This window comes from Mesoplodon bidens (assembly GCF_964165515.1).
Source record: "Mesoplodon bidens genome assembly, chromosome: 19".
Taxonomy (NCBI): Eukaryota; Metazoa; Chordata; class Mammalia; order Artiodactyla; family Ziphiidae; genus Mesoplodon; species Mesoplodon bidens.
This window is the reverse complement of record NC_138179.1, coordinates 17,858,408-17,881,559: the sequence shown is the minus strand read 5'-3', so window position 1 is coordinate 17,881,559 and position 23,152 is coordinate 17,858,408. Positions and strand designations below refer to the sequence as shown.

At 43.1% G+C, this 23,152-nt stretch overlaps 1 protein-coding gene across 2 annotated transcripts in view; it reads left to right on the top strand.

Moving 5' to 3' along the window:
- Nucleotides 1-23,152, top strand: part of SMG6 (SMG6 nonsense mediated mRNA decay factor) — a 230,381-nt gene that overhangs the window by 26,878 nt on the left and 180,351 nt on the right. For both annotated transcript variants that reach the window (XM_081218995.1, XM_081218996.1), the window contains exon 9: nucleotides 22,893-22,954. In XM_081218995.1, the coding sequence (XP_081075121.1) occupies nucleotides 22,893-22,954 (62 nt within the window). The remainder of the gene's footprint in view (nucleotides 1-22,892; nucleotides 22,955-23,152) is intronic.

Genomic DNA, 23,152 nt, shown 5'->3' with positions numbered 1-23,152 from the left:
TCTAAATCTGTGATAAGTTTGGAGGATAATGTGAGAAAGTTAGAGTGGTGGAAAGACTGAATGTTCTGCAGGAACCACTTTCTTGTTTGGTGCTGTGGACGCATGGGTGTGTGGTGGTCCGTAGGCTGGTCCCGTATAATATCCTTCTGGATTCTGGAAATAACATTTTGTTTTTGGAATTTCTCATTGTTTACTTGTCACATCTGCGTTGTTAATTCAACAAAAGCAATACTCTTCCATTCATTAAATTTGGTAGGGTGAAAGTGGACTGAATTTTTTGCCCCACAGTTTGCTGATTAAAATTTGAGGACTGCTCTCTCAGATGGTGCTTTAGGCATGCTGAGCTCGAACCTGGAGAAGTTACTAGTGTCTCTTTGTGTCTTGGTGGTTGGAGGAAATTGCTAATGGCTTCAGTCAAGAAGGCCAAAGCTCTTTTCATTTTCATATTTTTATCGCTTTTAAAAATGCACAAAGCCAACACATGCTTATTGTAAAAAGCTTGAAAATGCAGATAAATATGTTTTATCACCTAGAGATAGCCACTTTTTTTTTTTTTTTTTTTTTTCTTTTTTTTTTTGCGGTATGCGGGCCTCTCACTGTTGTGGCCTCTCCCGTTGCGGAGCACAGGCTCTGGATGCGCAGGCCCAGCGGCCATGGCTCACGGGCCCAGCCGCTCCGCGGCATATGGGATCCTCCCAGACCGGGGCACGAACCCGTATCCCCTGCATCGGCAGGCGGACTCTCAACCACTGCGCCACCAGGGAGGCCCCTGCCACTTTTAACATTTTAGGGGACTTCCCTGGTGGTGCAGTGGTGAAGACTCCATGCTCCCAATGCAGGGGGCCTGGGTTCAATCCCTGGTCAGGGAACTAAGATCCCAGTGAGATGCCACAACTAAGTCCGTCCGCCACAGCTACTGAGCCCGCGTGCTCTAGATCCCGTGCGCTTCAACTAGAGAGCCCACACGCTGCAATGAAGACCCAGTGCATCCAAAATAAATAAATAAATAAAACATTTTAGGGTATGCTCTTCCTGCATATTTTTATAGGGCACAGCATTTAGATTGGAAATGTCGAATGCCCATTATCCTGGGATATCAGAAGAGAAAAATCCATGCCTAATTTTTAACCTAGAATCTGGTTGGGAAAGTGGTATTCTAATATCTACGGTCAACACAGTTATCTATATCTTGGTCTTTATCAAAGTAGCACAGTTAGAGTGACACCATAATGTCCTGTCTCTTGTGCATAAAGAGAAACTTCTCAAGCCAGAACAATAAGGAAGAGTGAGCTCAAGAAAGGTTAGACATCTAATAGGACTGATTATTGTTGTTTTGTTTTTCATAAATTTATTTTATTTATTTTATTTTTGGCTGTGGTGGGTCTTCGTGGCTGTGTGCGGGCTTCTCAGTGCAGTGGCTTCTCTTGTTGTGGAGCTCGGACTGTAGGCGTGCGGGCTTCAGTAGTTGTGGCATGCGAGCTTCAGTAGTTGTGGCTCATGGGCTCCAGAGCGCAGGCTCGGTAGTTGTGGCGCACGGGCTTAGTTGCTCCATGGCATGTGAGATCTTCCCTGACCAGGGCTTGAACCCGTGTCCCCTCCATTGGCAGGCGGATCCTTAACCACTGTGCCACCAGGGAAGCCCCCTGATTATTGTTTTTGAAAGATAGAGTCTGAAAGGATCCATTTCATGAGACAGCATCTTGAGCTAGTAATCAATTGGGGGCATGAGGGATTAATGTGAGGCCCCCTGGGCATAGGAAGTTTGTGACCTTGTTTGGAAAGCTGGATTCTTGTTGGAGAAATTTCTAGGCAGTTATGTTAGGGTTGGTTTCTAGGAGGGTAGGAATAGAGATTGACAGATCTAGTAGAGGAGTGATTGCCTTTTAAAATATTTTAATTAAAGAAATGTATTTTTTTTAATGTTTTATTTATCTTATTTATTTATTTTTGGCTGCATTGGGTCTTCATTGCTGCACGCGGGCCCGCTCTAGTTGCCACGAGCGGGGGCTACTCGTTGCGGTGCACGGGCTTCTCACCACGGTGGCTTCTTTGCTGCAGAGCACAGGCTCTAGGTGCATGGGCTTCAGTAGTTATGGCACGCGGACCCAGTAGTTGTGGCTCACGGGCTTCAGAGCACAGGCTCAGCAATTGTGGTGCGTGGACCTAGTTACTCTGTGGCATGCGGGATCCTCCTGGACCAGGGCTTGAACCCATGTCCCCTGCCTTGGCAGGCAGACTCCCAACCACTGAGCCAGCAGGGAAGCCCAAGAAATATTTTTGAATGGGGTAATATAGTATGTGAGTGTTTATATGTAATATAAATTGTATATGTAAGATAGATATATGATTGTCTGTTAGTGGCATATCATACACACTGTTATTCACCTTTGCTTTTTTTTTTATATTACTATTGGACTTGGGAGTTGGGAGATCCTTTCATGAGTGATTGCCTGCAAGTCCATTATATCTCTCTAGGGTTTGGAAGCTTGTTAGCTTTCATTAATTTTGTCCAGCATTCTGTATGTCAGAGGCAGGATAGTACAGGAGTTAACAGCTTGGATTTTGGGAAGTCCTAAGTTCAAGTCCTGGTTTTATCAGTTATTAGCTGTGAGACTTTGGGCATGTTCCTTAATCTGCCTGTGCTTTGGTTTCCTCATTTGTAAGGTGGTGATAACGATAGACTAAATGAGATAATGCATGTAAAGAGCAATGAGTGGCATACCGTAACTTCTCATACAGTGGTGGTAGTTGTTACCGACATACTTATATTTTTGTTACGGTGTTCTTTTAAGCTATTAGGTTTGATTTTGCAATTTTCGCTTTCTAACCTAAGTGAACAATGAGGCTTGATGATTCACAAACTTACAGCCCACTGTCTAAATGCAGACTGTTCATTTGATTTGAAGAGTTTTGTTTAATTATGAAAAATTTCAAACACACACAAGAAAATAGCGTAATGAACCCCCATACCTGTCACCCACATTTTCCACATTTGTTTCAGCTTCTCCCCCTCACCCCCTGCTGAAGTATTTTAAAGCAAACCCTAGATCACTGCATCCCTACATATTTCACTTCTCTACGTGCCTTTTATTTTCTAATTAAAAAAAAATATATATATATATTTACTTATTTGGCTGCACTGGGTCTTAGTTGCGGTATGCAGGATCTTCGTTGCTGAGTGTGGGATCTTTTAGTTGCTGCATGCGGGATCCTTAGTTGCGGCACACGGGATCTTTAGTTGCAGCACACAGGCTGTTAGTTGGGGCATACGGGATCTAGTTCCCTGACCAGGGATCGAACCTGGGCCCTCTGCTTTGGGAGTGTGGAGTCTTAACCACTGGACCACCAGGGAAGTCCCCCCTACATGCCTTTAAAAAAATAATGAACATTTTCTTACGTACCACAGGGCCATCACCATGCCTTTCCTTGACGTCATTCAGTATCTGATCTATAACTTCATTTCCCAGATTATCTAACAAATGTCTTCTTAGAGTTGGTTTGTTCAAATCAAGACCTATATATTATTGTTTGATTGTTTTTTCCTAAGTCTCTTTTAATCAAGACCGGTTCTGCCTTCCCTTTTAAAAATTTTCTTCATGTCACTAGCTTGTTAAAGAAGCAGGTCAAAAAAAAAAAAAAAAGAAGAAGAAGAAGCAGGTCAATTGGCCTATGGAATTTCCACATTGTGGATTTGCCTCTCTTTCCTTGCGGTATCATTTATCCTGTTCCTCTCTCCCCATATAACTGTAAATGAGAGTTAAACACATGGTTAGATACTTTCAGCATTTTTGGTAAGAGTACTTCATTGGTGAGGCTGTGTCCCTCATTTTTTATTGCCTTAGGAGGTGTCGGACTAGCTCACTAACCAGAGTTCAAGTGGTACAAATAGTGGATTTTTGTTTGTTTTATTTTAAAATTACAGTCAGTTGCCAGCTAATTCTCAAAAGAAATCAAGATCTGGCAACAATTTGCCAGAGCTGAGTAGTACCTACCCCCTTTTAGTTTGCCACTAGCCCCTTTACCTCTCCTATGCTTGCTTATATGTTGCTTACTTATATCATGCACCTTGCCTCTGTAGGCATTTGATTTTGTGATCCATGCTTTAAAAGTGCCACCAAAGTAAGTTATTACAATCCACGTTTTTAAGAGGCATTTAAGTTGTTTCTCAGAGATTCAGTTTAAGATTGACAAGAGCACCCAAACGGGCCTGACTTTGGGTACAGGGAAACGTCTTAATCATTGGGCCGTAGGTGTTTTGCTGGGATTCACGTGACGTTGTCATTGGTGTTGACCCAGAAATCAGTTAGCAGTATGTCCTGCTACCTGGCTGGGTTACTCTGTCTGCTGTCCAGTAGTGAGCCTAAGGAATCTGAAGGTATCACTTCTGTTTCTTAATGAAATTTGTACCTGTGGGAATTGAGGCCTACCTACAGAGCTCTGGGACAGAGCTCTTTCCTCAGCATCCTGTTGCAGCCAAGCTTGGTGAAAAGTGAGAAGTTATACTGCCTAAGCGTGTGAACTGAAAAGCTTCAGGCCGTGTTTTAGTAAAGTCTGAATGCCACCCACCAAACCAGTTGGTTAGAATAAACTTTTCTGGTCTCATGTAGTTTTCCTTGTCCCCAGGCTTTTTAATAGTTATGTGAAATCTCTGGCAGAGTGAGAACCTTATTTGCCAAGGTTTGGGAATCATCTGCCTGGATTTTGTGCGCTGTCCCTGCCTGAATCTCTTGTGTCCATGTTTCCATGGTGGTTTTTCCTTCGAGGATGATGATTTTCTTTCTGACTCTTGATACATGGCTCTACAAGGCTGGATAGTATATGAGTACATTTTTTTCTTGCCGTTAATCAAGAGTCCAGCGAAGTAAACATGGGCCAAAAAAGGAGCACAGCCTCACTGTGGGAAATCCAGATCAGGTGGCCTGTAGCATAGAGCTTTCACATGCTCAACTTATTATATTTGCTTGAAGGCTTTTTTTAAAAGTGTGGTATGCAGGTGGCGTTTTCTTCAGACCCATCCTTTGTCTTGCTTTTCAGTGCCCCTTGCATAGTTTGTGCACTCCAGCTGCTGCTGCTGCTACCACTGCTGCTACCACAGTGCAGAAGAAAGCTGTGATGTGTGGGTGATACACATCTAATGCCTCCACCTTCCCCTCACCCCCCTGCCCCCACCCATGAACATAACTATAGATGAGAGCATGGTTTTAGAAGGCCTGCTTCCTTAGGCAGGATGCCTTGCCTTGTATTAGAGTGCGTTCCAATTCCTAGAGTTGTATCATGATCCTTCAGGTTGGCACTTCCAGAGCTAGTGCCACTATGAAGCTCAAAATAGCTTTTGACCTGATTTCCTCTGGGTAGCCTAAGCGTTGACTTAATTTACAATGATAGAGAAGAATTGAGTCTCTCTGCTAATAGGTAAATGTTTTGTCCATGATAACTCAGTTATTGCATTGCCCCATAATTATATCATCAAAGCAGAGAAAGTTAGCTTAATTTTTTGGCCTCATGAATATAGAGATTTTATATCTGTAAGGTGGGTACCATGTATTTTTTCGGGGTTGCTGTGGGCATTTTATTAACTTCATGTCACTGATGTGGCCTTTTACTTTTGTAAAGTAGCTTACAACATGTACCCCGTGTCAGTCTCCTCCACCCTGGCAACTCTTTGAAAGTATTCTTCTGTCAGCTGAGATTTGGCAGCATGTGATGACAGGAGTTCATAAGAGCCTCTTTCTACAGGAAGCGGCTACAGATTGGCTCTCTTTTTCTCAGGCCCTAAGAAACAGCTTGGTGAGATTACTTTCAAAGAAAGTCAGAACTGGGACTGGGTTTTTTCGGATATTGATCCTATGAGTTTGCTGTGAGGAACAGCCTCTAACAGACAAGGTCTGGGGCCACCTGCCTGGATCACTGCTGGACTCTTGGGCTGATGTCTTGTCTTTGTCTCTTTGTGGTTAGCAGTGAGTGGAAGTTTCTCAAAGCACATTGGCCCTAACTACAAACCCTTAACGCCCCATATGACCTCGGTCACCAAACCACTTCAGGGCTTTATTTTTATCCTAGCAGTTTTGTTTCAAGATGTGAGGTTGGTTTCTTTCCTCTAGCAGAGCAGAGTTCTCTGGGGGGAAGAAACAGAGTGCCAGGGTGCAGTTGAGGCTGGTTAGACACCAAAACCACACTCTTCGTCTTTCTGGGTTTGAGACGTGATATAAGCCATGCTGCAAACACCAGCTTCCACACGGTGAAGAAACCTCGTCAGATACTCGCTTCATTTATTTTTTGTGTTCGTTTTATTTATGTTTTTAGACAACTAAAATGTGGAGGAAGAGGAGGTGTACCTTCCCATTCTGCTTCAGCCAGAAATCTAATTCTAAGAATGAATACTTTTTTAAAATCCAGTATTTCCCAGCTTAAGGTTTTTCATCTTCCCCAAGAGTGTTGATGAGAACTCTCACAACTCACCAGGTCTCAGGAAACCGGATTACCAACATATCCTGTTCGCGTGCATGTGTGTATTCTGTGTTACCCACAGGCCACTTTCCACCCCACGTGACCTTTAGTTACCATCCGGAAAGTCGGGACCCAGATACCAGTCAGATTTTCCAGGCTTTGGTTTGGTTTAGACATTTTAGAAAATGTTAAGAGCAGTAATTCTAAAGAGACTTTTTGAGTGGCACGCATAGTAAATAGGAAGTTATATACCCTCAAGGGAGGGGGAAAGGCTGCCCCGTGCTCTTTTCAGTAACATGTTTGAAAACGAACATTCGCAAGAAAACTTGCTACTGAAATGCACAGGGGAGGAGAGGAGAGAACTGTTTAATTGATTAGAAGTCAAATACATGCCTCAGTTCTTAGGTTTTAAGACTAAATTCTGAAGCTCTTGTTGCATTCTTTAAAACTGTACTGTTCATTATTGGAGTTGTTTATAACACACGGCATCGAATTTTATTTTAGTCAGCATCTCTCAATATAAGTGGACTTTAATGAGTCAGGTAGTGCTCTGAACAGGGGTAGATACAAGACTGCCAGTGGCCTGCAAGCTAAGAAGCGTTTATTACCTTCCAATGTAAGGAGTTGTTTAAAAAGAAGAAGAACGTGTGACAGAGAGACGTATGTGGCCTGTAAGGCCTAAACTATTTATTGCCGAACGCTTTACAGAAAAAGTTGGCCCACCACTGCTCCAGAAGCTGGGCGGGTGAAGGCAGTTAACCCAGAGGTCCTTTAGGACCTTGATTGTTAATGAGGGTGTTATTGCCTTTTGGGGGCACAGTTCATTTTTCTGGCCTGTCACCATAGGATGTTTAGCATTCTTGGCCCCATCCACTAGATGCCAGTAGTTGGCCCCCATGATTTTCCAAGCACTCCCTGGGAGGGGTGGAACTGTTTTGGTTGAGAACCAGTGATTTAGAGCCTACTGAGATTTAAAAAAACACCTTGTTAAGGTTTCTTCCTTCATTTCCTCTCAGTCAGAGAAACAGACCTAGAATTTGGCCCTTCATGGCATAGGGATCAACCACAGTGAGAGAGAATTCCAGTCACTGGGGGAATAGGGAGAATTTTCAGTGTAGAATAAAAAGGTTGTAAGGAGGCCATTTAATGAGTGTGTCTCTTGCTTGTTCACCCTTCAAGACTTGTTCAGGTTGATGTATGATTTATGAAAGGTTTATTTTGATGTTGGCCATGATTTGGAAAGCATGTTCCTCTCTATGTGAGAGGAAGAGTGGCCATCTCTGGCCTTAATGTCCAGATGATTTTGAGATCTGTGGGAATCTGTATGGTGTACTTGAGAGACTTGTTCAAAGCCAATGTAAAGACGTAGTTTTGGCATCTCCTGAATAACCTGATATCCAGACTTAAGCCAGAACTCTGGGGTTAGAGAATTTTCCAGCCTGGGAGAGTCGACTGAGAAAAGTCCTCCTTTGGCTCCTTACCAAGTTAGACAAGGGAGCAATCAGCTGCTGAGTTCCAGCCAAGTGGAATGTATGTGCGGATGTACTACAAATCGTCCCTTAGGATCCAGCTCCTAGTCTGTGAAGAGCCTTGCAAATAAGAATGAGACCCTTACACTGGATCCATGTTCAGTCTGCAGCTGCTATAGGAGGGGACGGAGCAGCGAGGTGACATGACTAGTAGTGAGTGGGAGCAGCTCACTTTATATGTAGCACATTGTCTGTTGTGCGGGGTAAGAGGCTGCACTCACCTTTTTGTTTTCCCCATGTTACCTTTCTCACCAATTTCCGATGTTGTTTTTTTTTTTTTTTTTTTTTTTTTTTTTTTTTTTTTGTGGTACGCGGGCTTCTCACCGCTGTGGCCTCTCCCGTTGCGGAGCACAGGCTCAGCGGCCACGGCGCACGGACCCAGCCGCTCCACGGCACGTGGGATCCTCCCAAACCGGGGCACGAACCCGTGTCCCCTGCATCGGCAGGCGGACTCTCAACCACTGCGCCACCAGGGAAGCCCTCCGATGTTTTTTTAAGTTTCTGACCATACTCGTGGGGAGACGTATCTGTAGTTCTGTTATTTGCAATCCTTGTCTACTCTTTAAGGTCCCGGGATTTCATCTGTCTACTCTGTTTTCACTGTCTTGGGTGTGATGTTTGGGCTAAGGTAGAGAATATGAAATAGTCGTCTTCTTGGCTTGTGATCTTACCCCAGTCGGTAGACCCTTTGTTTGGCTTCAGGGGGGAAACTCAGGTTAACTCAGGTTAAAACTCAGGCTTCCTCCTGGAAGCCTTTCACTTTACTCATAAATATTTAATATTGAAGTTACTGCTCAGTTTTATTTTCTGAGTATTAGTATATAGACTCCCTAGACCAGAAGGAACTTAAAATACTATCAAGATGCTTTCTGATGCTCAATTCCCTGTAAAATGTATTTATCACACATTTTTATTATTAAGAGCTTCAGTGATTTTTCCAGTTGTTTATCTTCTGTCTACCGATTCAAAATTTATTGAGTGTCTGCTCTGGGAATCACTAGGCATCTCTCCTCCTTTTGCTCTTTCCATGTCATTCATTCCTAGAACATGTACCTAGGTGACATGTTGGTCCGTGGTAGTATTGCTTTGACTGAATTGTACTTTGGTGTAAGGTCATCAGCCTGTATTAAGACAAATAATAAAAGAGGCCTAGGGAATCACTGCTATTTGCATTACTTGGTATCTTCTTTGTGGAAACCCACGGGAGAGATTTTTGCTTTTAGTATCAGAGATAGTTGTACTGTGTGAGGTTTTTTTGTGTGTTTTTTTTAACCTCATGCACATTTACAAATTTGTTATTCAGAATAATTCTCTATTTTAATTGTCCCAGAGGTTAGAGCTGAACTTGTAACTGGCTTTAATAAGTGTCAGGGATTTCTGGCATGCATTTTGTGTCGTGTCCTTACTGCTCCTGACCTCTAATCTTTTTCTTGTTGGCTCCTCTTTCTTTTTTGTATTCTGTCTTGCAGTACAGTATATGCCTGTATATGTGGACTTAAATAATTGCCTTCACAGTTTTATATGGACATTTTTCTCTTTTCTCTTACTTTTCCAGTTGTGAAACCTCTTCCTCAGGTCAGTTAGTCATCTCTGAGGGGATCAGGGTTTTTCCTGTCCCCATTCAGGTCATTTCCATGAATATTTAGTGAATAGCTTCGTATGCTGGTCATTATTCTAGGCACTGCACCTAGAAAGGTAAATGATATTGGTCCTTCCTTCAAAGATACAGTGTAGTAAGAAAAATGGATAACTAAGTAAATACTTGTAATGAAATGTTACATGTTATAATAGAAATATGTATACTGTATGGGGTAATACAGAGGAGAAAGAAATTAACTCATGATGAACAGGGAAAGCTACCTAGAAAGGTGATCTGTCCTTAATTTTGAAGGATGAGAGAAGTTCTTTAGGGAGATGTGGGTAGCAGACTTTTCTGGCAGAAGGAACAGCATGGATTAAAACGTGGTGTGGTTAGAAACTGAGTGGTTGCTTCTGAGATTCCTAGCCAGGAGTCTGTCATTAGAACATCTTGGGCCACGGTACAGATGTCCACACCAATGCTGTCTAATCAGTCAGCTGGAACTGAAGATTCATCACAAAGTGGATACTTCTGGGCTTTTGATTTGGCCCAAGCTTAGAAGTGAATCCTTCAAATAGTTCTTCTTTGCTTTATTTTATGCATTAGCAAAGGTTGAGTCATCCTACAGTCATGCCTTCCATCATTCTGGGAAGCTTTCTGAGCCAAGCCTAGCTTGGCTTGGGAATGAGTTATGCATTATGTTGTAACTGTTGGCAATAAGTCCTGTTCTTGCTCTTCACACGCACAGTAGGACTGCAACTACTGAAGCATATGGAAAAGAGGAGTTGGAATAATACCTTTGTGGATTTGCATTTTTCTGGGGTGTTTCTTGGTAAAGATACGAAAGTCTTATTCTATCTAATGAGATTTTGAGTTGACTTGTGCCACAAATCTCTGAGATGCTAGGCCCTAATTTGTAAAGCAAACTATTTGTAAGTCAGTTGACATTCTCTTTGAGGAATTTCTTTGGCATATTTTCTTTTAGACTTCCGGACAGATCTGTAAAACAGTATGGCTTTTAAAATACTTTGAAGTGATACATATCAAAAGGTTGGATAAGACACTAGTAGATGCCCTTGGTGCCCCCTGAGAAGCTGTCCCTTGTGGCTGATGCAGACTTGGAGTCAGATCTTCTGGGTCATATTCCTAAATTTCTTTTTACTTCTGTCAACATTTCTCAGTCTCTTTCCTTGTTTCTACATCTGTAAAATAGGATCTAATTTACACCATCAATAGATCTCGTATTTAACACCAGCATAGCTTTCTGCACCTAGATGGAGCCACAGCCTTTTAGCACAGTCACCTTCATTTTTTACCACCTCAGAGTTAGAATCTTGACGGGGGTTAGAACATATAGGGCAAAGGATACTGGCATGAAATAAAGGCTTTTTGTGGAACAGCAGCAAAGGTTGTGGTAATTTGAAGAAAACTTTATTACAGTATAATATACATACAGGAAAGTGCATGTATCAAAGCCATACAGGTTGATCAATTGTCACAAACTAAGCAAACTGTGTAACCCAGTGTAATTGGTTTTTATTTATTTGTTTGTTTGCTCGTTTGTTTTTGGCTGTGTTGGGTCTTCATTGCCACACGTGGGCTTTCTCTAGTTGCGGCGAGTGGGGGCTACTCTTCGTTGCGGTGCACGGACTTCTCATTGCAGTGGCTTCTCTGGCTGCGGAGCACGGGCTCAAGGTGCGCGGGCTTCAGTAGTTGCAGCATGTGGTCTCAGTAGTTGTGGCTCGGGGGCTCTAGAGCACAGGCTCAATAGTTGTGGCGCACGGGCTTAGTTGCTCCATGGCGTATGGGATCTTCCCAGACCAGGGATCAAACCCATGTCCCCTGCATTGGCAGGTGGATTTTTAACCACTGTGCCACCAAGGAAGTCCTGGTGTAATTGGTGTTTGACTCGTCATTTTCGTGCTTCTAACTTTAAACTCACATTTTCCCTATACATTTCATAGTAACAGTGAAAGGGATAAAGCACTGTAAATAAGTTAGGAAGAAGTTAATGTTCATGATTTACCTGCTTTCTGGTGTGCCTAAGATTGATTTTCATTGTTGAGAGAGGATAAGGAAAATGAAGAGGAGAATTGGATCAAAGACAAGGAATTTGAAGGTGTTTGCCATGTCTTTTGAACTAGATATTTTGAGTCTGGGAACCAGCACAAAAAGGATATGACTGACAGAAAACTAGATGGAAGCGGGCCTTCCTCCAGTCACAGTGAAACTGAGTCTCTCACCAAAAGTGCTGTGGTTTTTGGCCTTAATGTTGAACTCTGGCTGTTGGGGGAAAAGTGACATCATGGCCAGCCTGCTCCTTGGCGATGCTTGGGTCCAGCTGGGATGTGGGATCCTACAAGTTCTGTGTTGCATGTTTATAGCCTTGTCTTTGGTGTCCAGGTAAATGCCAGGCTGCGTCAGCTCATGTTGTCATCTATGTGTAACCCATTTTTATTCCAACCATTTTCTTCCCTTTCTACTGCTAGCTGCCAGTGAGGTAGAGGTGCCTCTGTTGATAAAGAACAGATACAGAAGTTCACATCCAAACCTGAATAACCATTTTTAACTTGAAACACTTTTCCTAGGAGTTGATGCTCCAGAATCCTTCCCTTATTTGGTGCCTTGCTTAAATCTGAAGCTCACATGAGGTTGTCAGAGCGCCCTGTAATGCTGGTTATTTGCTTTTTGGTGCCCACAGCAGAGTGGTTTGTGAAACCTTCTTTGTGACCACATCTTTCTTAAACTGAAGCTTCGTTCTTCTCTGGGTTCTTAGATTAGTTCTTACTCCTCCCTTTCCTGAGATATTCAGGGGTTTTCCTGTATTGTGGTAGGTGGGTAGGCAGGAGGGTATGTTTTCTGATATTTTTTCTGGACCATGCACAGTCCCTTGATGATAGTGTGTAAATGCACATATATTCTTTGATTCCTGAAGAACTAATTCCTTATTAAACAGGTGGATTGTGGATTTGTCTAGAAAATACTAGGGTTTTTATTTTACTAGTTTTCTTACTGCTATTTTACTGATATGGAGAACAAGCTTTTATTTATTTTTCCCACTTTTCTTTCTTCTCTCTTCTGGCTGGCATTATCCTAGGGTGCAGTTGTTAAGTGCTTCCACCAACTTTCATGGTATGATCTGGACTGGAAGTGTCTACTTCCCTTAATCTGCAAGAGTTCTCGGTTGGTTTGGCCTAGTGGTCTTTCAGTGAATGATAGCTGGAGCCATTGGTGGGTTTTTGCTTGGGGTTGCTTTAGCTTTTGGCCTTTATAAACATCCTCAGTGTGATTCTTGGTTCTGCCAGAAAAGTTGCCCCTTTTAAAGGTGGAAGATTAAGAGCTCAGACTCTGGAACCAGACTTGCGCTGGTCACTTAACCTCTCTGTGCTCAGTTTTCTCATCTGTAACATAGAAATAATAGTAGTACTTACCTCACAGGATTGTTGTGAGGTTGAATGGGCTAATAGTCATAAAGTGCTTAGAAATGTGCCTTACACAGAGAAGGTGCTGGAGGAGTTTTGACTGTTACTAAGGTGGTTGAGTATGACACCCTTGTTTTGCTCAGCTGGGAAACCTTGAGCTCTCGGTGTCTGAGTTGTGTCTTAGTAGGTTGGGGTACTTTTAACTCCTAAAGCACAGAGCCAGCTCTGTAAATTCAACCTGTCCTTAGTTGGGACCTGCCCCCAGGCTTCTGAAAGGTGCAGTCCAATAGTTAAAATCAGGTGTGAGGCCACACTTCCACACTGTGTGGATTATATATCTGGGCAGAAGGGTAGAATAGGTTCTTCCAATCCTTTGCTCCCATTGGCTGAGCCTTATTTGTGCTTCAGGATGTCTTTTTGCTCCGATCATATGGCAAAGCCAGAAATTGTAAAAGTATGGGTATTATAATCTTTGGAGCAAACTCATATCCATCCATCTCTTCAGTCAGCTGTCCCTCACTATTGATAATTCCTGAGTCCTGGTATATAGAAACGAATCATTCACTAAAGGACATCAGCCTAGAGCTGTGCCGACTGGTGTGGTAGCCACTAGCTATATGGGGCTATTTAATTAAAATGAAATAAAATTAAAAGTTCAGTTCCTCAGTCACTGTAGCTACCTTTCAAACACTCATTACTCACCTGTGGCTGATGGCTACTGTATTGGTCAGTGAAGATAAGGAACATTTCCATCATCATGGAAAAATGTTATGGAAAGAGCTCATATAAAGACAGATGTGTGTATATAATAAAGATGTACCATGATACCCAGTATCACAGAGGGATGTGAAATAGTCTGAGTCTGGAGGATAAGGTGTCAAGCTCAGCCTAGAGGTAAGAGGGTTGGGAAGAGGGTCTTAAGCAAGGAAAAGAAGGGCTTTATTAGATATAAAAAGGAGTGCATGAGAAGGCATTAGACGGAGATTGGCCATAGCAGCAGGAAGAACATGGTGAATTTAGGGCATCACAAATAATTGTTTGTTGCTGAAGGGTAGGCTGTATCAGCAACAGTGGAGGTAGGAGGAGCAGCCAAAGACCAGACTAGAAAGGCTATTTGTTCATCAAGTATTTATAGGTTACCCTCTAGGAGTCTCTGGCTGTGGTGAATGAAATCCACAAAGTCCTTGCTGTCATGGTGTGTGTGTAAAAATTGGTGATAAGTGCTATAAAAACAGTGTAAATTAGAGCAGTCGTTCTCAAACTTTGGTACAGTACTATCATCTGGGAAGCTTTTAAAAATCATGATGCCCAGGTTTCACCTCCACGCCAATTAAATCAATATCTGGAGATAGAAGTCAGGCATCCGTATTTTTATTTGTTTTGTTTTCTTTTTTTTTGCGGTACGCGGGCCTCTCACTGTTGTGGCCTCTCCCGTTGCAGAGCACAGGCTCCGGACGCGCAGGCTCAGCGGCCATGGCTCACGGGCCCAGCCGCTCCGCGGCATGTGGGATCTTCCCAGACCGGGGCACGAACCCGTGTCCCCTGCATCGGCAGGCGGACTCTCAACCACTGCGCCACCAGGGAAGCCCAGGCGTCCGTATTTTTAAAAGATTCATAGGCAATTCCCACGAATCGTAAAGGTTGGGAACCACTGAGCTAGAGGGAAAATATCGCCCCCCCACGCCCCCTGCCCCACGCCCCCTGAGTGGGAATGTGCTTAGCATATTCAAGTGTCAGGAAGCCGCAGGAGTGGAGAATGATGATTACACAGGACTCTTGTAGGCCGTTGTAAGGACTTCGTCTTGTATTCTGATGTTAGCTGTGGTCGCTTCTTGTCTAGTCCCTTGAGCTGGAATGTAGCAGATGGAGCTGCTATTACTCAGGATCAAAATCCTTAAATCCCGATAGTACTCTGTTTTCTCTTCTTTTCTTTTTTAAAAATGTTATTTATTTATTTTTGTCTGCGTCAGGTCTTCATTGCTGCATGCGGGCTTTCTCTAGTTGCGGCGAGCGGGGGCTACTCTTCTTTGCGGTGCGCGGGCTTCTCATATTGCAGTGGCTTCTCGTTGCAGAGCACAAGCTGTAGGCACACGGGCTTCAGTAGTTGCAGCACGTGGGTGGGCTCAGTAGTTGTGGCTCATGGAGCACAGGCTCAGTAGTTGTGGTGCACGGGCATGTGCGATCTTCCTGGACCAGGGCTTGAACCTGTGTCCCCTGCATTGGCAGGCAGATTCTTAACCACTGTGCCACCAGGGAAGCCCAGTACTCTCTTTTCCTTTGAATACTTTTGGGTTTTGCCAAATTATCCTCCAGAAAGAGAAATATTTAAATTCTCAAAAGTAGTGCTGAGTGTGCTGTTTCCCTTCAGCATTAGTATTAGTACTGTACTGTTTTTCTTGTGAGCTTTTTCTGTGTATTACCTGGATAATCTATCTTACTGCTATCAAATCTATATATTTTATTTATTTTTTTTAAAATGTATTTTTGGCTGCATTGGGTCTTTGTTGCTGCATGTGGGCTTTCTCTAGTTGCAGCGAGCGGGGGCTACTCTTCGTTGCAGTGCATGGGCTTCTTATTGCAGTGGCTTCTCTGTTGCAGAGCACAGGCTTTAGGCGCGTGGGCTTCAGTAGTTGTGGCTCATGGGCTCTAGAGTGCAGGCCCAGTAGTTGTGGTGCACGGGCTTACTTGCTCCGCGGCATGTGGGATCTTCCCGGACCAGGGCTCAAACCTGTGTCCCCCTGCATTGGTGGATTCTTAACCACTGTGCCACCAGGGAAGCCCCTCAAATTTATATATTTTAATAGATTCTTCAACAGTCACTTACTGAATACGTATTAAGTACCAGACACTATGCTAGGCCGTTTAAAAATATTATTGAAAGGAAATAAGAATATCCAAATTATTTCTAAAAATGAAATCAGTGTTTCACTTAGTTTGCGTAAGACTTCTGTGTGATTCTAAAGACTTCTGCTTGGTTTTGGGCCACTGCTGGTCTCTGTAAATTGAGTTACTTAGAACTAGAACTATTGGGAGTTAGGGACAAGGGATCATGATTGATTGAGTGTGGAATGATGGTTTTCTTTGTCTTCCCTCTTTCCTCTGTCCCTCTTGCCAATGGATGATTGCAGCAACTTCTTAACTGGTCTCCTGGCCTGTAAACATTTTACTCCGCCCTCCCCCCACCCAACCAAAAAAAAAACAAAACTAAAATTTCTAAACAGTTGTCAGAATGTCCTTTTAAAAATGGAGGTTTGCTCATGTCACTTCCTTGCTCAAAACCCTTCAGTGGCTTTGATTAAGATCAAACTCTTTAACAAGGACATCTACAACTTGGCCCAGCCTATTTCTTTAGCCTCCCTCTTGCAGAATCACTCACCTGGCCATGCCAGTCTACAACGTTCTACTCTTGGGACCATCACACGTGCTGTCCCCTATGCTTATGAAATATAGGCATGTTTTCTTTTCCTCTGAGATCTCTGATGCTCCTGCTGTGGAAACACACAGTATCCCATCCTTCGCTAATCATGGTACTTTATAATTGTGTCAACCACAGAGGAGGCATTATCTCTGCCTTGTTCATAGTTCATGCACAGTGTCATGTCCCTAGAAGATGGCAAGTAAGTTTTTGTTGAATGAATGCATGAATGGGTGGACACAGTGTGAAAAGGACCTCACCATCATCAGCGCTCTGTTGATCCATTCATTTAAAAGATGGTTTGAGCTTGTGTATGTGCCTTTGGAAAACTATTTTCTGGTGCCCAACTCTTCACCAAGTGGGAGCTTCAGCCCTGTCCTCTTCTCTCCCACTTTGTGCAGTTGCAAAGGTGTCCCAGCTCCCCCATTTTTTTGGGTGGATGGGCATGAGAGTTCCCAGGCTCTGAGAGAGATGAGTCAGAAAGAAGAGTCATTCAGAAAGTAACTCAGTCAGAGCAACAGTGTCGCCCTTTGGCTGAACTTTCTCTCTTTCCCTGTATACCTTGAGATGCTAAGCTGGTGGCACTTCTGATTATCAGACCACGTAGCACAGGGATTCATAAGCCTTAGTCTGGCACTTTCCCTTGATTAGGGATGTTTTGGGGAAAGTCCTGGGGCCCTCTGGCCTAAGTGAAATATTGATTGGGCTTGGGTGTGTTGTGTTTCCACCCCATAGTGGCTTCCAAGGTGGAAACCTTGAGAGCCCCATTTATATTTCTCTGTAGCCTTTGGGGCATTTGAGTTCAGAAGAAGCTCTGAGAGCAGCAGTCTTTTGGCATTTGGTGTATTTTGTGCTAACACAGAATAGGATGGTGTTTGCCCAGAAGCTGGTAAGAAAGATTAGATTTAGTAGGAACTGTTCATTTGTGGGCTTTTAGAATTGGAAGGAACACTGTGGATTGGTGATTCCCCTGAGGTGATAGGTGGGAGGGTAGGTGTCAGAACATCCAGAGAGGTGGGGCTTGCTATTAAACAGCCTGTGAGAACCATTGCTGTTTCCAGTATGTGTGTGGTAGCCCTGAAGTGTTGTGCAGGTACAAACATTTTTTTGAGACTCCAGTGTTATCGATGAGATTAGGGATCAGCAAACTTTTTCTGTAAAAGGGCCAGATAGTATTTTAGGCTTTTGGGCACACTCTCAGCTACAGCTGCTCAGCTCTGCCTTTGTAGGGGGAAAGCAGCCACAGACAATATGAAACAAACAAGTGTGGCTGTGTTTCAATAGAACTCTATTTGTGGACCCTGACATTTAAATTTCATATAGTTTTCATGCGTCATGAAAAATTCTTTCGATTTTTTTCAACTGTTAAAAAATATAAGAGCCATTCTTAGCTCATGGGCCACGCTAAAAAACGCTTCGGCCATAATTTGCTGACGCGTGATCTATCCCAGGGATTCCCGAATCTAGCTGTCTTTCAGAATTACCTGGAGACCTTTTAAAGATGCTGATTCGCAGTCCCCTTCTCCCCTCCCTGAGGATTCTCATTCCGAAGGACTGGGGAATCTGTATTTTTTACAGACGCTCTTCTTGTGCTGCGTACACACTCAGGGTTATAGAATCACTGATACTGATCTCACCCTGCCTTCTTGTTTTATAGTTGAAGAAACAGCCTTAGAAAGTTGACATGATTTGTCGATAGTTATATATAAAAAATAAATGGCATAACCAAAATTTGGACCCAGGTCTTGAACCCAGATCACTGGTCTTTGTTCATATTATTCCATACTACTCCCTCCCCCACAGTAAACAAATGAGCGATAAATACAGAATAGTCACAAATTCGTGGGTCGTTCTTTTCTTTAGACCTAGTGCCAGTTTTCCTCCTGAGAGCCAGCCCGGTACTCTAAGCTCAGCTGTCCCTCTGCATGCTGGCTGGGTTTTCCGGAGCTGACTGCTGATTTGACATTTAGCCCAATTTCCCTCCAGTTTGCTGGCTTTAAGTAGGAGAGATAATGAAGTAATAGCAAGTACATTGCTTTAATGTAAGACTTCGTTGAGGCAGCACTAAGCTGCAGTGTGAGAGTGAGAGCTGTCGTTTCAAGGGGTGCATTGGTTTTAAGAGGCACGTTTCACACTTGAGTTCACATGGCGCCGATCCAGCCATCTGAGTAGGACAGCTCTACATGGAACTTGGACTTCATTAGAGCTAATTGAGCTGTCATCCTGCCCAGAACAGTTCAGGGGTGAAGAAACTGAAGGTGAAGAGTAATCACCGTACCTGCTCTACCTACCTCAGCCTCAGTGTGGCTCTTTGGGATTCGAAGATGGATTTTTGTGATTTGCTTTGTCTCCCTACAAGGCACTTGAGTCTTGCTACTTGACTTGCCTACACATTTTTATTTATCTATATCCTGGAAAGAGGAATACTGAAAGTTCTAATGAGCAGTTTTTATTCCTGCTATATGATTATTATACTGCTGACTTACCGGTAGGCTTCCACGTTTTGTGTGCCGTGCCCTCCTTCCTCACTTTCTCTATCATCTCCTGAGATCTCCCCGCCACAGACTTTTCCTGGCTGAGGGATAGTGACAGTAAGGGAAGCACAGTGCCTCCTGGCACCATCATAGTCAGAAGGCCTTGTCTTAGGTTTTGGAACATAAATGGGGAGTTGGCAAGTTGGTTTGTTATTTATCTTTTATTCTTGGGCTACAAGTTCTTTGGCTTTGGGGACCCTGTCTTGTTGGTCTGCTCTTGATTGTGCCTGTCAGGGGAGCACAGGGATGAAGGTGTGCAGCTTCACCTCTGCTCACATTCTTTTCCACCTGTGATCTCAGTGCTTTAGGGAGATAACTGGGCTTTGATGGCAGGCTCTGAAAGTCCTGGACATTTTCTAACAGGTACCATTGAAATTTGGTCTTCACCTATGTTGTCTCATATCTAAGGGGATAGAGCCCCCCTTTTAAAACACAATGAAGTTTTTTTTTTTTTTTTTTTTTTTTTTTAGTACTTGGTATATAAAAGTAGAGACATCCCAGATGAATAAATTAGAGGATGATAGTTTATGTTCCCCAAAACGCTTTAAAGACGCATGCTGGAATTCCTCTTAATACTGAGGAATTCCTCTTAATTCCTCCTACTGCCCTTAAAATGATTCACTTTTCAGAAATTCAGTTTTCCACACAACTTTTTAGAAGCAGGAACAACTATTAATTAAAATTGGGCATATTTCAGAATTCTCTCCTCCTCTGGTGATGTCTTGCTGCCTCTGAGGAGCTTCTTTCTCTTGCTACACAGTTCATAAAGCACTTAGGCAGTTCTGAGTAGTAATAACTGGGGCTTGCATAAGACATTTATTCCTCAAAATGCTTTAATTTGTATTACTTCGTTTTATCCTTTCAGCTCTGAGTTAGGTACCGTCAGTGGTAGCAATTCCATTTGACAGTTGAGGAACAACCCAAACCATTTTACTCATAACCCCATAGTTAATGGAAGGACAGACTTTGTTGTGAGTGTCCAGAGACCTACCCATCCAACTATTGCCATTAGTGTCTCTTTGGGTCCTTGCTTTTAGATGGTACAAAAGGCTCAAGAGTCCGTTGTGAGTTGGTTATGGCCTTAAACCAGAGAGCCAGGAGCCCTTTAATAATTCTGACACTGTCTCTTAGGGCTACACCCAAGAAGCATTTTTAGTTTCTGGTGAACAGTATGTAATTGCACGAGGAAGATCTGGAGACAGATAGTCTCACCATACGCGGAAAAACAGTTCTTTCTCTACCTGAGTGAGACCATCTGAGTGTATTGTTAAGAATCAAAAAGCTCCAAACATGAAGCCAATCCATGGTGATGTGTTGGAGAGGGAGGAAGCTCAGGCTAAGACCTTCCTTTTGTGGACTTGGTATCAGTTAAGTTTTCCAAAAGCTCCGCCTCAGCACTTGCTGTCTTCATGTTATTAATTTACGATGGTGTTTAGTCCCACTTTGATCAATGTGTAACAAATCTACTTCCTCAGTATAACATGCTTTTACCTCTCTCTAGAATGTATCTACATTTTAGCTCCTTTCCTACTCAAAATGTTGGTGACAAATAAAGAGAAACTATATTTAGGGTAACAGGTACTTTCAGACTAAAAATAAAGCAGTGGTTCTCATTAACCAAGGTCAGAGAGAATGTGTGTGTAGTTTGACGAAGTTTGCTAAGACTCCCTTCACTATCACTAGTTGAAAAACAATGCATTGAAATCCACTTTCTACTAGATACAGTTAAAATATGATAATGGCAGGTGTGAAGTCAGGTGCTTAAGTAGGCTTCGTCTACTACCCTAAGAGAAGGATCTTTGGGAAGTATAGCTAGAACTCCAGCATTAAAAAACCTCATGGTGCACTCATTTTGTTCCAGGAGGCATTGTGGGTTACACACTATGTTTCCTACCTAATGGGTAAGGAAAACTTAAAGGTAAAACTGAACTGCTCTTTTTAGTTGCTCTTACTCCCTCATTGGCCCTTCATGAATAAGCTCACCTGTTCTCTTCCTGAGATAAATGGCAGTTTAAGGGGAGGAGAACTGTTTTGGAATTGGAAGACCTGGGTTCAAGTTCTGTCATTCACTGGTTTAAGTTGCTTGAATTTCTGAGCTATCTTGCGGCTTGGGGGATCGTAATTGGCTTGAACGAGATGGGTTAATATCGTTCTGTTTCTACCAAAGTATCCTGTATGTATAAATATAACTAGTTATGGATGAGTTAACCAGTTTATGATTGGCAGCTGGAAAAAGGGACAGTTGAGTTAAAACAAGAATAGAGAGAGAATATATATTTTTACCTTTTTATTTTGAAATAATTTTATACCCATAGAAAAGTTGAAAGAATAATACAGAGAACTCCTGTATCTCCTTCACCTGGATTCTCCAGTTATTAACATTTTCCACTCACTCTACCATTCATTGGGAGAGAATGTTCAGCTGACACTTGAGTGTTTACAAATGCCGAGCATGTGCTTTTAGTTGCCTTATCTCATGCACCAGTCCCTTAATGTATAGGTACTGTTATCTCCACTGCGTAGAAAGAAAAACTTTGGGAGGTTAGACCAGTTGCCTGAGACCCCACAGCAGGTAAGTGGCAGAGGTTTGAGGGGTAAGTTTTTTACCACCTTCCTTTGCATTCTAGCCCAGGCCTTGCCACTAACAGTGGCGGAGCCCTCGGCCATTTATTTTGTGGCAGGTCCTCATCTTTCCCTTCTGTTCATGGAACCCAGTGTCCCCTGCCCTGACTCACCTCACTGTAGAGACAGGTTACGTTCCATGGAGTATCCTTTTTAACTACAGAAATCAGAGTTTTGTGTGGTATTGCTGATTAAATGTAATTTGTTTAAGCAGATATAGAGACTGAAGATTGTTTGCAGTTTGTGGTTGAAGTCATTGGGGAGGCGAGAATGCCCACCTTTCCTTACACCCAGCTTCCTTGTGAAATTGGTGGAACTGCCACAATTTGACTGGTTTTCTGTTTTGCAAGGGTATAAACCAGAAGAGTATTTTCCTCTTGGGCAGAGCATCAGGGTGCTGGGCTATTCCTTGCCCTAACCACCACCTTGAGCTCAAAATTCTTGATCCCTCTTCCCTGTCTGGCTACAGGGCCCTGAGCATATTGCTTCCAGGAGACCAGGGAAGATGACAGCGTTTGGTCTTTAGATTACTTCCACTTTCTTTGGAGTTGAAATTTTTTTCCCTGCCTTGTTTTGCTTAGAGGAATATCTCCCCTAAATTTTGATAGAAGTAGATTTTCTAGAACCTTGAACTGAGATTGAAAATTTGGTAGCTCATGGCTGTGAGCCAGATGTGGCTGGCAAACGTGTGCTTTTGGGTTGCCTAATGTTTAAATTTTTTTTCTTTAGTAGCCAACATTTAAAAGCCAGAGGATTTCACATAACCCCAGCTTTCAGTTTTTCTTCAAAGAAAAGAAAAAAAAAAAAGGAAGGGTTTGAACTGTTATTCTAAAAGCTGGAGAAGTACAATTTGATAAGCTAGTTAGTGGTGGGATTACCTTACCCTTGGTTACCAAAGAAGAGTTCTGTTTTTTGGGTAGGTAGAAAAACAGCTCGTAAGAAAGAGAAGGGACTTATCCAAGATCATCATCATCCCTGTCCTGTACTTGTCAGTGTTTCATTTCCGTCATTATGGTGACAGAGTGACTTCTAGGTGGCAGAGGGTGACAGCCATCTACCCAGCTTAGTTGGGATTCAGTGCTTCGCTCCCTGCACTCAGACACTACTGCCAGCAGGGGGTGCTGTCCGTTCACCGAGCCTGCTGTCATCTTGGCTCAGCTGAGCAGCAGCTGTTGGGCATGGGCCCTGGGTCTGTGTGAGAGTTTGGGCATGTTCATTTGGTTCCCATCCCTAGTGCCCACCCCTTAGACCCTGGCCAGGTTATTGTGTCACTAGGGACTCTGTTCAGTAACAGGAAACTGGGGAAAGTTTAATTGTTTTCTCCTCTCTTTTTTTCCCATGCAGCTGAACAAAAGGTTCATCCTCAGTTTTCTCCATGCCCATGGGAAGCTGTTTACCCGGATTGGGTAAGTGTGCAGGATGTTTATTTTATTTTCCTACATTACAAGTCATTTTGGAATTTAATATTGTTAGCAACTAGACTGTGTTTGTAACTGAGGGCACAGGGTGTGAATTCTTAGGGGCCTCCACCTTCTCTCCTCTTCCCTTCACTCACTCTCCTACTGTGCTCATGAAGTTTGGGAAATATTACTCTCCATCCCTCT